This window comes from Rhynchophorus ferrugineus, unplaced genomic scaffold (genome assembly GCF_030347505.1).
Source record: "Rhynchophorus ferrugineus isolate W39M unplaced genomic scaffold, kcgeb_rfMv2 rfM9, whole genome shotgun sequence".
In the NCBI taxonomy this organism is placed as follows: Eukaryota; Metazoa; Arthropoda; class Insecta; order Coleoptera; family Curculionidae; genus Rhynchophorus; species Rhynchophorus ferrugineus.
In genome coordinates, this window is record NW_027472588.1 from 8,487,751 (window position 1) to 8,505,301 (window position 17,551).

The 17,551-nt window shown below is 28.9% G+C and overlaps 1 protein-coding gene across 1 annotated transcript in view; it reads right to left on the reverse strand.

The window, feature by feature from the left end:
* The window catches only part of Tet (Ten-Eleven Translocation (TET) family protein), a 97,863-nt gene that overhangs the window by 11,408 nt on the left and 68,904 nt on the right, over positions 1-17,551 (reverse strand). Inside the window, exons 2-3 of the mRNA XM_076413511.1 lie at positions 4,024-4,206; positions 927-996 (exon numbers count right to left, since the gene is read on the reverse strand). Coding sequence (XP_076269626.1) covers positions 927-996; positions 4,024-4,206 — 253 coding nt within the window. The remainder of the gene's footprint in view (positions 1-926; positions 997-4,023; positions 4,207-17,551) is intronic.

Consider the following 17,551-nt stretch of genomic DNA (forward strand, 5'->3'; position numbering starts at 1 on the left):
TAATAATTAATGAGATAACACGTGAGTTTTGGAACTTATTATCACTTTTCTACTTGTATAGCGATGTTTATTCTTTCAATACTTAACCAAAAGGATTCATTTACATATTTCCTTAAATCTTACCATAAAAGATGGAGACATCAAGCGACTCCAAATATTCGACATGGTCAGATACCCTTATAAATGATATATCTAGATAACATGATTATCTAGATATTTTGTAGAGTTGCTGCTTTCTTTTATCAGTATTTTATTTCGGATAAAGCCTTCAGGACTTTAATCATGATGATCAATTGAAAGAAACAAAAGCTAGATTGCCGCAGGGTAGTGTGTTGGATCCTTTACCTGATGTACACCGATGATATTCCTGAGTTTCAACATAGTACAATAGCTAAATTGGCTGATGATACCACCATAATAGCTCTAGTTGAAAAACCATTAACAAACAGTAACGAAATTTCAAACATCAATAAACAAAATTAACAATGGGACAAAAAAATAGGGAATCAAATATAAGAAAAATATTGAGCTACGATCTTAATGTCTCATGATACTTCAGAAATAGCACAAAATGAGTAAGATTTTGAACTGGTGAAGTGCGATGTTAGTGGAAAAGCAGAGAACAGTACTAATGTATATTAGTTTAAACAAATTTATAGGACCTGAGATACTTTAATGTGAAAATATGTAGTTTATTTGATAATTTAGGACTTCATTGTTGAACAAATGTTATTTTGATTGTAATTTTTATTAGTATCATTTAGATATTATTGTTATTTATTAACTGAATCGAAATGACTACTTTTAAAACCATCAAAATCAATACTAAACACTTTTCAATTAATAGAATCAATCCCTCTAAATTAATTTACAGTCATAGTATACATTATTTCACCAAATTGTTACTTGCTTTCCATCATACGTACCTTGGGATGGATCTGTCTGCCATACTGGGGTTGGAAACCGATTGGGGTCAGCATAAAATGGCATTGGTGTCTGAAAAATAGCAATCTATGACCACCGTTACATAAAAAAACACATAATATTTTTTTTATTTATAATGTTATATATTATTAATTATGATTTATCAGTATTAATTGATTGAATCAATGTAGATATCGTTCAAACTAAAATATTAAGTTTCAGTTGGTTTATGTTTCTGTAAAAGGTCAAGACAAAACAGATAATCGGTTCAGTGAGTCAATAAAAAACAACAAGCTCCGATATGTAACTTACAAGATATTTTGATTCATATCCATTCACAAACATTATGCGAGATATATAAACAATGCGCTTTTAAATTTAATCTGAAAATATCCGTATTACTGCTAGAGTTTGTGATTAATATGAATCAGTATGCACTGCAGCAAAAGTTCAAGATTATGAAGCGATAACTATAACCAGTTTAGCCAGTAAACAACGGTACGAGATTAGAATGTCTTGACCATATTCAGAGTACGTGTTTCATTCATATAAATGGAAAAACATCGAATATAAATCAATATTTGTCATGTATTATTTGTTAATACGTGTAAACGAAAGTATATTTTATTTGATGTCGGCAAAAAATGGCAGTGCGAAAAACCGAGCTCGTTGAATCCCGTCATTAACGGTAAATGTGTTAATTACAACGTCTTCTTCCGTTAGAACTTAATTGGTCATTGTCAAGGGCGAAGGCCCGGCAAAGGACGAACAGATCCACACATCGACAAAAAGTAATGGTCCCCGTCCTTTGTCGTAGTTTATTTGGAGACCGAGGTTAAAGTTGAGACAGACAGAATACGATTTCGTTACCCCCGGGGGGGGAAAGGGCCTCGTACCGCGACCTACCCCAACGGTAGGGTGTTTATACAGCAGACCCTTCATCCCCTTCAAGCTATCAAATGGAGAATCTCCCCAGCTCAGCTGATGATAACACGGACTTTTATTTTCAAGGTTAATGTTGGGTGCATTTTTCACGAGAAGATTCCCCCCTGGGTCGGAACGGGCGATATGTTTACTTGGGGGAAGGGGAAACGGATGGCGAGACCGTTCAAATTTTCGCGGTATTCGGATAAGTGGTGGGGGAGGGTAGGGGAGAGAGAGAGAGGCCGCAGGAAAACGACCGTAAATAATTTATAAAATCTGGAACATCTCCGAGCGTTGTCATTGAATATTAACTCAAGATCTGTCGCATCACGTGAATATACATGGCTGATAATGAAGAAACGCGAAGAGTGGATTAATAACACACTAGAAAGAAAATTAATTATAGTTGCTAACAAATGAGGTTATGTCGCATAATTTGGGAAATCATCACGTAAAACGCTTAGAACGCAATATAATTGTTATTATTTTATAATTGTTGTGAAATAACTATTTAAATAGACGAAAATGTCAACAGCATTCATTATTAGGCTTAAGATACCAAAAAGTTAATCCAGCATATTAACAAAGATTAAAACAATTAAATCATATAATCATAATTCGACATTGTAATAATATACTTCTTATTTAACATCCTCCATAAAAGAGAAGCAAAATGTACTAAACGAATATAAAAACAACTAGCAGAAGTTGTAAAGAAATAAAATAAAGTAATATATTAGTTACACGAAAATACAAATAATTAAAATTCCTGGTTAACAATAAACAACTAAAAGTAAAACGAAATTCAAACAATTCACCCAATTTGATCACAATATCAATTAATATCGAGAAACATAATGAAAATTCTTGATTCAACAACCCAATTATTAAGCGCTATTTTCTCATAACAATGGCATATTTAAAAATAAATTGAAAAGGATTATTGTTAAAGATATTGTCCATCATTGTTACTACTTTTTCAAATAAATCCTACATCCTTTTGTTGAGTTACAATTTATTAATCGACTATGAATAATTCTAGGAAATACTGGACATCTTTATTAATAACCTCCATAAAAGAGAAGCAAAATACACTAAAGGAATATAAAAACAACTAGTGGAATTTGTAAAGAAATACAATAAAATAATAGATTAGTTACATCAAAATACAAATAATTAAAATTTCCTATGTCCACTAATTATTTCCATTAAGTACTTACTGGTTAACAATAAACAACTAAAAGTATCTGAGTCAATTTTTCCATATTTCAATCAATGTCAATTATTCATACATTTTACCACTACATAATAAAGCTGAGAATAAAATACAAAACAAGTACCGCTTAGATGAATCAAAATTAAAAATAACTATACAGTATTTAATACTTGTTCAACATCTATATTTAGATGTAACAAATGGTCCACCAAATAACAAGAAAATTATTTGAAAATCCATGTAATAAAAATGTTTTTGTTTTAAATCGCCAGCAAGGTTAAAGTATTTGTTACTAATACTAGGAAGAAAATGTATAAAATTTAATCAGCCTTGACATAATTTCCTCGCTCTTGTCAAATATGAACATTATTTGAATTTTTATCATACCCGTTTTGTCATCAAAAAAAAAAACAAATTTCTCCTATATAACACCGATCAACGTTAGAGTGTTGATATTATCGACCAATTAAAATAATTAACGAAAAGTAAATCAAACCACAATGATTAACATGAATATCCTGCTAAAGCAGCACAAACTGGGATGTGATATGGGTAACGATTATTCTATCATCTTCATTATTCGAATCAGGCTAATACAAATGCAAAGACCGATTGATATGGGCCTATCACTATTGTAAATAAATCAGTACGATTTTTATTTGCATTTATAATAAACAAACAAGATATTGGTGAGTTTAGAATAAAGCGAAGCCCTCGTTAGGAAAACTATTGTCGCGGCCTTGGCTCCCAGGCGATTTTCTTCTTTAATTTTTATATTTTTAACTATCAGGCCGTAATATTGCGGTTGCTTATTTTCGTAACAAGGTCACATATAAATTACGTTACCTTGAGAGCGATTACGCGCATGTAGTAAATATTCTAACGGTAATTTAATTTAATAAAATAAATCGATTCGGTTTAATTATACGCGCGTATATAAATAAATAAAGCGATCTTACCATTGGTTGTTGTTGGACGGGCATTGATTGGGGGCCAGCGGTTGGTGGTTGAGGACTAGGCCGTGAAGTGGGTTGCTGCGGTGGAGCTACAGCACTTCCGTTGGTCTCGTGTGGTGGTGGTATACCGGCGTTCCCGACTCCCAGCGATGTTATTGGACCATTGGGTTTCCTACCTCTATAGCTCTGAAATTAAACAAACAATGCATCAAAAACACCAAAAAAATATCAATAACAGTTCATCATTCCATAACTAATATATAAAAACACATTTCCCGAATACAATATTATTTCATTTCCTTTTCAATCATCAGTTGAACGTCAAAGATAATCCCTATTATCAACAAATCAAACATAAACCCAAAAAATGAATAGAATATCTACCTGAGGTGAATCGACTACCGTTTTCGATTTCATAATGACTAGAAAAGAAATATCTTCTTCTTTACCTGTCGAGCAAATTCGACCAGACAATACCACGAAAATAAAGAGAAAAAAAACATAAATTACATTATTTATTTAACATGTTTACAAAATAAATTAAATGATTAGATAATATTAAACGAGAATATTTCGATAAGAGACAAGTTGACAGAGATATTTCGATAACAACTCGGTGTAAATTATTGTTAGTGTTTCCTTTATATTATTCAAGGATTGTGAAGCCTAGAAAAAAATAGCGAGCTCGAAATATAAAATTAGCGTATTAATTAGACATTATTTATTCGATGTGTATTATTATATTGTTAAAATCTATTGAATTAATCATGGATATAGTCTCAGCATTAATTAAACATCACATAAATATGTTTAAAATTTAATCATGAAGTGAGATAAGAATGTTGTTCGTTTCTACACATGAAAAAGTTTTCATGAAACAAAACTTATAGTATATATTTATAATTAATAGATTTATAAAACAAAATATTTCATATTATAATGTTTTAGGGTAATTATTACATAAAAACATATTGAACTACAAGTAAGAATATGTTTATTAATTCTTGTTTAACTTTCTCTCTGGTATAATAAAACAGAAATTAATTTAAATATTTACATTAACGTATGTATCAACAATATGTTAAATTAGGGTTTCAGGACTGAATTATTTGAAAATATATGAAAATTAATAATATGACTGTGCGCACTATACAATATACAATAAAACTCATGCAAAATAAATATATTTTTAAATAACCCACACCAAGATATTTATCTTATTCAATTTTATTTTAAAATAGTTATATTTCGTACGTGAAAAAATCAGTTTACAATAAAACGTGCTTAAGTTATATCACAACAAAACCGTACCTTCAACAACGTCAACAGTGCGCAGGAATGTCCTATATATAAATTCACTGAACTTACGCTATTACGAAAGTGAAATAATGTCGAAATCCTGCCCAAAAAATCAAATAAAAATCATCGATTCGACCAAAACTATCGAGATATTATTCGTATATTCGTATTTATTTAATTTTATTGATACATTCATTCAGTCTCATTTATTAATAAGTAAAAAGGGTGGTGCTCGAAAGAATTGACTGTATATGAACACGTAGTCACAACCGCGCGTCACGTAATATCTTTTTCGTATTCAGTCTAAAATTATTTATCTTGACCCCTAGCCTAGAAGCGTACTAACTAGTGCGGGCTGTAAATCGTAGAGCTTTACATTTTTTATTTCATTGCAAGGTACCCACCCACCGGCGTAACGTGTGTCGGTTATGAATTCGAAAGAGTGCACGTCGACGAGCTGCGCTCGAGATTGTTCGGGCACGCTCGGTACGTCGGTTTCGCTGTCAATAAACGTGACGCAAACAAAAAACAAAAATATAGGAAATGCGTCGGGCAAACGAGGAGAAGGGGGCAGGTCTTGTTCGTGATACTCCGACAGCTTCGAGAGCCCCGAAGGATTAATGAACTTGAGGAAGGATGCAATGTATTGTTGGTTGCTATATTATCGGAAAATTACGATTAACCCTACGAAAAATCGCTTTACAAGTGAACGTATATATATTTTCTTACTTAACACATAGAAAAACAAATTCTTTTTTGATAATAGCAGTGGAAATTATTATTTTACATTCTAAAAGTGCACAGTGACTATTTAAAAGACATTTCTGGTATTTCTATTAACATCATTGCCATCCATAGTTATAATTTATTAATGATTTCTAAAATAACACTATAAAGAATTGATTATTGCTAGATATGACAACGAACAAACTTGGAAAGTATCTGTAAAATATTGTAAAACATAGGTGCATACACCAAATGTCAAGAAAAGAATAAATGTATGGTGCAATTGCATTATAATTATTTTTACACTATTCTAATTGAAATTTTATTGTTTTAATTGTTTGTTTTTGATTCACAATTGTTCCGTTTTACTTTGTTATATTTTAATAATTAAACAGACAAAAATAACATCAAAGAATCAAATCAAAGAATTCTCAAAATTGGAATAAGATGAAATCGAAGGGTAACAAAGCTTTTTATTAATATTTATTGAAATAAAAACCAAACTAAAAACAACTATTAATTATAGACATTTCACGTTTGTTACGTCAGTCACCAAACTGTGTATAGCCGGATATCTCAGGATGGTCTGTTAAATCCTAATGGTGAATCAATAAAGTATTTACACAACAGCTTGTAGGTTTAAGGTTATGCATTTTTTAATTTTAATTAAATTTTAAGATTATGAGTACTTTAATTAAATAATTAGTTAAAATCAGAAAATTTTAATAAATAATTTTGGAAAATTAAATTAGCTTAACCATTAATTATTTATTTTGATTTTTCTAAATTATTAATTATTGTGTTTTTGTGCATTAAATAATTAAATTAACTATATAGTTAGGAAGTTATAATGTAATGTTAATTATGTAAGTTCTTAGATGTTTTTTCATTTAAAATATTTTACTATTGCTATATTATTTTGGGTCGATAATAATATATAAGTAAGTAACAATTAATATCTAATAAATTCAAACAATGACACTTATTAGTAATTAGTTCATACTAATCATTACTTATACAATAATACTATCAAATATAAATGCAAGTGTAGATAGAAAGTTTTTCGACCCTAAAATAGTTTAGCTTTCCTAAACACGATTTAAAATATTTTGCTAAATTGTTGGACAGTGTGTGTGTGTTTTAATGCACTATTTAATTAAATATATGAATAGAAAGTTTTAGACCAAAGAAATTAATTATTCTTAAAATATATCCGGTGAGACCATAAAAAAAAACTAATACATAATAATATATTTAATTAAGTAATTAATTGGACTTACCATATCAAACACAAATAAAATAGTGGACAGAAAGTTAAAAGAAATCTTAAATAGGTGAAGTTTCGTTTTAAGCATAATTTTAAAAATTTTGCTAAGTTATTGCGCATTGTATTTTCAATGCACTATTTAATTAAATATAAGAATAGAAAGGTTTGGACTAAAGACATTAATATTCTTAAAATATAACTGGCGAGACCAAAATAAATCTAGTGCATGATAATACATTTTAATTTGCAAATTGAATCAATCAATATTAAATATACCAAGTAATTTTTTTTTAATTTTAGTAGTTGCAACTATCAAAGTATGATTACTTAGTTCCTAATTACATAAATTTCAATCTCAAATAGGTTAAAATTTTTATTTTAAATACAATTTCAAATATTTTACTAAATTATTGTGCATTCTATTTTAAAACACTAATTAACTTCTTAAATGATCTTAAAATATAAGTGATGATACTAAAATAAAACCACTGCATGATAAAGTATTTGAATTAAATATATAATTGGAATTTGAAAATTGAATCAACCAATTTTAACTGCAACACGTAAAATACTTCATTGCTTTTGCATTGCTGCAGATGAAACTGTCAAACCATGATTACTTAGTTCCTAGTTTCCTAAATTTCAACCTCAAATAGGTTAAAATTTTAATTTTAAACGCAATTTAAAATATTTTAGTAATTTATTGTGCATTCTATTTTAAAACATTAATTAACTTCTTAAATGATCTTAAAATATAAGTGACGATGCTAAAATAAAACCACTGCATGATAAAGTATTTGAATCAAATATATAATTGTAATTTGAGAATCGAATCAACCAATTTTAACTGCAACACGTAAAATATTTCATTGCTTTTGCATTGCTGTAGTTGAAACTATCAAACCATGATTACTTAGTTCCTAGTTTCTTAAATAAAAAAACTTCAATCTCAAATAGGTTAAAATTTTCATTTTAAAAGCAATTTAAAATATTTTAGTAAATTATTGTGCATTCTATTTTAAAACATTAATTAACTTCTTAAATGATCTTAAAATATAAGTGGCGATACTAAAATAAAACCACTGCATGATAAAGTATTTGAATTAAATATATAATTGGAATTTGAAAATTGAATCAACCAATTTTAACTGCAACACGTAAAATATTTCATTGCTTTTGCATTGCTGCAGTTGAAACTGTCAAACCATGATTACTTAGGGTTTTTATGTGACTTTTTTATATGATATTTGCCTATTTTTCCTAGTTTCCTAAATAAAAAAAACTTCAACCTCAAATAGGTTAAAATTTTAATTTTAAACGCAATTTAAAATATTTTAGTAATTTATTGTGCATTCTATTTTAAAACATTAATTAACTTCTTAAATGATCTTAAAATATAAGTGACGATGCTAAAATAAAACCACTGCATGATAAAGTATTTGAATCAAATATATAATTGTAATTTGAGAATCGAATCAACCAATTTTAACTGCAACACGTAAAATATTTCATTGCTTTTGCATTGCTGTAGTTGAAACTATCAAACCATGATTACTTGGGGTTTTTATGAGACTTTTTTATATGATATTTACCTGTTTTTCCTAGTTTCTTAAATAAAAAAACTTCAATCTCAAATAGGTTAAAATTTTCATTTTAAAAGCAATTTAAAATATTTTAGTAAATTATTGTGCATTCTATTTTAAAACATTAATTAACTTCTTAAATGATCTTAAAATATAAGTGGCGATACTAAAATAAAACCACTGCATGATAAAGTATTTGAATTAAATATATAATTGTAATTTGAAAATTGAATCAACCAATTTTAACTGCAACACGTAAAATATTTCATTGCTTTTGCATTGCTGTAGTTGAAACTATCAAACCATGATTACTTGGGGTTTTTATGAGACTTTTTTATATGATATTTACCTGTTTTTCCTAGTTTCTTAAATAAAAAAACTTCAATCTCAAATAGGTTAAAATTTTCATTTTAAAAGCAATTTAAAATATTTTAGTAAATTATTGTGCATTCTATTTTAAAACATTAATTAACTTCTTAAATGATCTTAAAATATAAGTGGCGATACTAAAATAAAACCACTGCATGATAAAGTATTTGAATTAAATATATAATTGTAATTTGAAAATTGAATCAACCAATTTTAACTGCAACACGTAAAATATTTCATTGCTTTTGCATTGCTGTAGTTGAAACTATCAAACCATGATTACTTGGGGTTTTTATGAGACTTTTTTATATGATATTTGCCTATTTTTCCTAGTTTCTTAAATAAAAAAACTTCAATCTCAAATAGGTTAAAATTTTCATTTTAAAAGCAATTTAAAATATTTTAGTAAATTATTGTGCATTCTATTTTAAAACATTAATTAACTTCTTAAATGATCTTAAAATATAAGTGGCGATACTAAAATAAAACCACTGCATGATAAAGTATTTGAATTAAATATATAATTGTAATTTGAAAATTGAATCAACCAATTTTAACTGCAACACATAAAATATTTCATTGCTTTTGCATTGTTGTAGTTGAAACTATCAAACCATGATTACTTAGGGTTTTTATGTGACTTTTTTATATGATATTTGCCTATTTTTCCTAGTTTCCTAAATAAAAAAAACTTCAACCTCAAATAGGTTAAAATTTTAATTTTAAACGCAATTTAAAATATTTTAGTAATTTATTGTGCATTCTATTTTAAAACATTAATTAACTTCTTAAATGATCTTAAAATATAAGTGACGATGCTAAAATAAAACCACTGCATGATAAAGTATTTGAATCAAATATATAATTGTAATTTGAGAATCGAATCAACCAATTTTAACTGCAACACGTAAAATATTTCATTGCTTTTGCATTGCTGTAGTTGAAACTATCAAACCATGATTACTTGGGGTTTTTATGAGACTTTTTTATATGATATTTACCTGTTTTTCCTAGTTTCTTAAATAAAAAAACTTCAATCTCAAATAGGTTAAAATTTTCATTTTAAAAGCAATTTAAAATATTTTAGTAAATTATTGTGCATTCTATTTTAAAACATTAATTAACTTCTTAAATGATCTTAAAATATAAGTGGCGATACTAAAATAAAACCACTGCATGATAAAGTATTTGAATTAAATATATAATTGTAATTTGAAAATTGAATCAACCAATTTTAACTGCAACACGTAAAATATTTCATTGCTTTTGCATTGCTGTAGTTGAAACTATCAAACCATGATTACTTGGGGTTTTTATGAGACTTTTTTATATGATATTTACCTGTTTTTCCTAGTTTCTTAAATAAAAAAACTTCAATCTCAAATAGGTTAAAATTTTCATTTTAAAAGCAATTTAAAATATTTTAGTAAATTATTGTGCATTCTATTTTAAAACATTAATTAACTTCTTAAATGATCTTAAAATATAAGTGGCGATACTAAAATAAAACCACTGCATGATAAAGTATTTGAATTAAATATATAATTGTAATTTGAAAATTGAATCAACCAATTTTAACTGCAAAACGTAAAATATTTCATTGCTTTTGCATTGCTGTAGTTGAAACTATCAAACCATGATTACTTGGGGTTTTTATGAGACTTTTTTATATGATATTTACCTGTTTTTCCTAGTTTCTTAAATAAAAAAACTTCAATCTCAAATAGGTTAAAATTTTCATTTTAAAAGCAATTTAAAATATTTTAGTAAATTATTGTGCATTCTATTTTAAAACACTAATTAACTTCTTAAATGATCTTAAAATATAAGTGACGATGCTAAAATAAAACCACTGCATGACAAAGTATTTGAATTAAATATATAATTGTAATTTGAAAATTGAATCAACCAATTTTAACTGCAACACGTAAAATATTTCATTGCTTTTGCATTGCTGTAGTTGAAACTATCAAACCATGATTACTTGGGGTTTTTATGAGACTTTTTTATATGATATTTACCTGTTTTTCCTAGTTTCTTAAATAAAAAAACTTCAATCTCAAATAGGTTAAAATTTTCATTTTAAAAGCAATTTAAAATATTTTAGTAAATTATTGTGCATTCTATTTTAAAACATTAATTAACTTCTTAAGTGATCTTAAAATATAAGTGGCGATACTAAAATAAAACCACTGCATGATAAAGTATTTGAATTAAATATATAATTGTAATTTGAAAATTGAATCAACCAATTTTAACTGCAACACGTAAAATATTTCATTGCTTTTGCATTGCTGTAGTTGAAACTATCAAACCATGATTACTTGGGGTTTTTATGAGACTTTTTTATATGATATTTACCTGTTTTTCCTAGTTTCTTAAATAAAAAAACTTCAATCTCAAATAGGTTAAAATTTTCATTTTAAAAGCAATTTAAAATATTTTAGTAAATTATTGTGCATTCTTTTTTAAAACACTAATTAACTTCTTAAATGATCTTAAAATATAAGTGACGATGCTAAAATAAAACCACTGCATGATAAAGTATTTGAATTAAATATATAATTGTAATTTGAAAATTGAATCAACCAATTTTAACTGCAACACATAAAATATTTCATTGCTTTTGCATTGCTGTAGTTGAAACTATCAAACCATGATTACTTAGGGTTTTTATGTGACTTTTTTATATGATATTTGCCTATTTTTCCTAGTTTCCTAAATAAAAAATTTTCAATCTCAAAGAGGTTAAAATTTTAATTTTAAACGCAATTTAAAATATTTTAGTAAATTATTGTGCAGTTAAGTAATTAACAAACTTTAGCTATACCCCGTTAAATATTGGTATTGCTATTACATTGCCTACAATTACATCGTTGCAGTTGCAAATACGAAGCTATGATGATTTTTTATACTTTAATTTTAAATGTAGCTTAAAATATTTTACTAAATGATTGTGCATTGTATTTTAAAGCACTAGTTAAATTCTTAAATGTTCTTAAAATATAACTGACAATAAGTGAATAAAAGTATTGCATGATAATGTATTTTAATTAAGCCGTTAACCAAGTTTAACTATACTACGTTAAATATTTCATTGCTTTTTCACTGTTGCTATGATTATTTTTTATAATTCTTTATGTGATTTCCTCTATTTTTTCTAGTTTCCTAATTAAATAAATAAACGTCATAGTTGAAAAATGCTCCCGGTGCGAAGTTTGTCCGAGGATAAAAAAAAACCCGAAAATTCCAAATATTTTTACAAGTAAAAGAGGTTTTTTCCCGGCCGAAAAGAGGTAGAAAGAAACTTTCGCAGCCTCCCAAGACGGGAGAATCAGAAACGCGAGGAGAGACGACGACGACGTCGAGCAACCGAAAAAAAAAACCCGATATTTTCCTATCGAATTATAAACCGCTAGGAAATAATTAAATTTCTGGGAAATTGAAATACCCCGGGCCAACGGGGTGAAAATGTTATTATAAAACTTATCTGCCTATCTGCTCGTACCGCAAGCATAATTTTGTGAAAACTGTACGCGGAAACACGGGGATATAATTGCAAATTCGTGGAGCGCCGAGGCGCACGCGCACCCGGCCTGGCAATCAATAATTTCCACCTCGTTCTGGGGGTTGGTGGCGCGACGTTGCCACGTCGTGCGCGCTTCGAAAGTGACAGTGGTTCGACGGGGCGGGAGGCGGCGGCGGAGGAAGGGGTGCCGGGGGGGCCGGGGGTCGGTTTGGTGCTGCTCGGTAGCAATTAAAATAGAATTTATGTTGCGTATCGACTTTGCATAATTATTTTCGGATATTATATATTCAAATTTCGACTAGCTGAAACAACCGATCGTAAAATCGAGATAATTTCAGATTTCTGAGAAGCGAAAAATGAAATCGTTTAGGCGTGATAATTTTCGGAATTAATTTCGCGCGATTTATGTGTTTTGTGTGTTCGAATCGGGTTAAATCGATGTAGACACAGTATAATGTGCGCTGAAACATCTACATAACATATATCTACTCATTTTCGAATATATATAATAACGAACAAAATGACGACTGGAAGAGGACAAATTTACTCGTTTCTTTTTTTTAGTTCAACGAAATTTGTTGCAGAAAACAATGAAACACTGTTGAGATTGTTAAATGAGTACCAAGCAAACACAAGCATCATGGAGTATTCTAACAGATTACAAGTAACCCTTATGAGTATAAGTATAATTGGTCGTTATATAAAATAAAATAGGAAAAAGTGAACTTTCAACATAATATCAACAAATCAGCACATGGAGAGAACAATTTGGACTTTGGAGAGACACTGTTGATATTGTTAACAATTATTGCTAGAAAACAGGCTCCAAAGAAACAAAACCACCATGGAGGATTTTAATCGATTATAAATAACTCTTATGAGTATAAGTATTGAAAGAAAATTGGTCCTTATAAAAGAAAATACAGGGGAGAGTGAGTTTTCAACATAACATCAACAAATCAGCATAATTCAAAGAAATTTGTTTCATAAAATAAGCAGACACTGTTGATATTGTTAACAATTATTGCTAGAAAACAGGCTCCAAAGAAACAAAACCATCGCGGAGGATTTTAATCGATTATAAATAACTCTTATGAGTATAAGTATTGAAAGAACATTGGTCCTTATAAAAGAAAAAACAGGGGAGAGTGAGTTTTCAACATAACATCAACAAGTCAGCATAATTCAAAGAAATTTGTTTCATAAAATAAGCAGACTCTGTTGATATTGTTAACAATTATTGCTAGAAAACAGGCTCCAAAGAAACAAAACCATCGCGGAGGATTTTAATCGATTATAAATAACTCTTATGGGTATAAGCACTGAAAGAAAATTGGTCCTTATAGAAGAAAAAACAGGACAGAGCGAGTTAATATGACATCAACAAATCAGCAATTGGAGGGTATAATTTTACTCTATCCTCTTTTAATTGAAAGAAATTTGTTCCAGAAAACAAAAACACTGTCACATGCATTAAATTTTTCGTTAAAAATTATATAACAGAGCTTTACCTTAGCCGTCATATTCGTCTAACTTTACATCACTTGAATTTGGCTGAACAACAATTATATTGTACAATATATGAATTCGATGATTAATCTTCTTCGCATATATATTTTGAGGTTCAGCCTCTTAAGGGTGTACTCTATCCTAGAGATTAGCCTTCAAGAGTACGCCCTTAATATGATATTTCAAAATTTAAATTATTTTCGGAGTTTGTAATTATTTGTTTTAGTGACGTAGCATCTATAACCGGCTTTAAATACGTTTTTGTCGAAGCTACTTTTTTCGACACGGTTGTCATTAGACATTAGTAAAACAAAATCATAAAAAAGTTTTCCACTATTAAATAACGTTGTTCAAATGCCAAAATTATACATTTTTTGCATGTTCTTATTGTCTATTAATTCGCTAGTTATATATGTAATTCTATTACAAATTAGACTTATAATCATTTCGCAAGTACCCGATAAATATATATATATATATATATATATATATATATATATATATATATATATATATATATATATATATATATATATATAGAGTTCTAGGAGAAAACCAAACAAAATCATTAATTGAATGTTATCGTAATCATCATAGTACTTGTTTCATTGTTGAAATAAATCCAATCCAACCAAACAAAAAGCCAATGTTCGGGCAGGATCTTCTGGATACGCCAATATTTTTATATTTAGTGATACTTTAATATTCATTGCTACGCCAATTTAGAAATTATAGTTATTAATTGAACTTAAAAAATAGAGACATGAAGATAGAAAACAGAGTACGTCTCTATGAAACAAACTCCTATAAAAATATTATTGACATATGACAACACAATATATGATGAAAAACAAGGAATATATTTGTGATTTTGCGTTGTTTGGACGTTAAAAATTTACGATTTCGAAGACAGAGCAAAAATAAACGTAACAATAGAACGGAAAAAATATATGAAAAAAAAACCGAGCCGAAATCGACATAATTCCCAGCGTATTGCACGGTTGAGGAGTTGCCGTTAGGCCGACATCAATTTTTAATGGTTGAACTGCACTACAAAAAGACCGAATGAACGCGCGGTCCCCCGGTTTGGCAACGTCGCTGCAAATATAACCGAAATGCGCATCGTGTCGAGGGCTGCTTTCGCTTTTGTTGGTTATGCACAACTCTCGATTTCGCTTACGCTACGGTCCCGGCTTTGGCCGTCTATCTTTCTTCGTCGTTTATTTTCCGCGCGGATTAAAATTTAATATCCAGAGATTTTTAAGCGGAACATATTAAAAAAACCGAGATTCGTAGTGTTCTTCGTCGTATCTTTGATAAAAATGTTTAATTAAATAACATCCAAATAAAATTCTTAATAACTTGTATCCGTGTTAAATCCATGGCGCACTTGATGGCCTTGAGAAAAATGTCCTATGACGAGCTCCAATATACGGCCAAGGATTCGGTATTGGAGAAATTCTTAAAAGTATTTCGAAGATAAATAAGTTTAGTAAAGAGGACATTCTACTTGCAATACAATTCTACTGGCGATATTTCCATGATAATTTGTCAGTATTTTCTGGACAAACTGGTGTGAGGATGAATGATAATCAACTATGGAGATACTACGGAATATCTAACGTCAAAATTACCGGAATGTTTCTATGCTTTGCCATTATTATAAATTGTCTTCGGAATCTTCGGAGCTTTTTCTTAAGATAAATGCACGTCTAGCAGAAATTTGCAATCAAAAATGGAAATGCAGTAGAGGTTTAGCATTTTAGTTTTTAGAGGCGGCTTGATTTCAATACAAAATCCAAGATCTTGATTTCGGCTTAACACTGCTGATGATTTAAGTTATATACAAAAGATTTTAAGCATTTTACGAAGTAAATCTAGTGATTTTCTTGGACTTTTTAGCCCTCCTGCTGGATCCGCCTCTCTACAAATATAACAAGGATAGGAAAGCATTACATAAAAAGAATATTTAAGAAAGAGTTGTGCCTAAACTAGTAATACCTGACCTTAAAAACCTTTTTGGACTGAATCTAATTTACAGTATCGGAAATTAAATCTGATAGTGTTTTTAATAGACACGGTAGTATGAAAAAGTACCAGAGAATAAATGTTTTTAAAATAATTAAATACCATATATAATTACGTATCTCTCTATTACCAAAATTAGAGCTTTTCTTTAAGTACGTTTTAGTTAAAGGTTTTCAATATTCAAACCTATTTCTTCTCTAGTTCCACAAAGCTGTTGATATCCCAACAACAAAAGAAACCGTACTTTTACATTTGCTGGCGATATAATCATTTTACCAAAAAATACATCTGTATTGAGAGCTATAGAAAAACTACAGTCATGTCTGTTAAATATATGACTTGTCTCGATACAAGAGCCAGTATAGAAAGGACGAAGAAAAGTTAGTAGAGGGCGGTGTTACTTTTATCGAGTGGGTATAAATTACCAGGGATCAAAATAAAGTTTCTCTTTTATTCCAAGGCCATAAGTGGTGTATTAATTCCGTCCCGTCCCGAATCATAAGTGATTCGTAAAAATGTCAAGTATCACAGTCAACAAAATCGAGATTGGAGACTGGAAAGTGCAGTTTTTACCTGTACCCCTTGACAAATTATCAATTCCTCAAGCAGAAGAAGAGAAATATCTCAACATACTACGAAATATTTCGATAGGAAAAACATGATTATCTCAAACTTCAAATTGTACAACTGAATGATTGATTTGACGGTCAATAGTATAGGCTATTTGAACTAAGTCACCAAAACGATTAGTAATCCAACGCTAACAAAACAAAGTTTTTCGATTAATTACCAATTATTATCGCTACATAACAAACGAAGAAGTACACGATGATCTCAAAATGAAATAGTTCACACAATGTTATCCAAGATTTCGCCGTAATACACGAAAGAAGATTATTAAACCACATCAACGTGGAAGTAATCAATTACAGAAAAGCTCACAAGACTTGAGAAAAATGAAGCGAACCAAACAACAAGATGTTATATTAAAAACTGTTGAAGATCAATGTATGATACGAATAAATTTTTTTAACTAAATTTGATTCATTCTTGTATATTTTTAAATATTTCAAATTCATATGAATCAAATCCAAATACAAACATATCTCTACCATATATATTTATAATAGCTGAGGTTATATTGTACATCCATCGTGATTTATATTGAAAATAAGTTTACATCTGTACCCGTATGGGACGAATTGTCACCCTTTAAATATG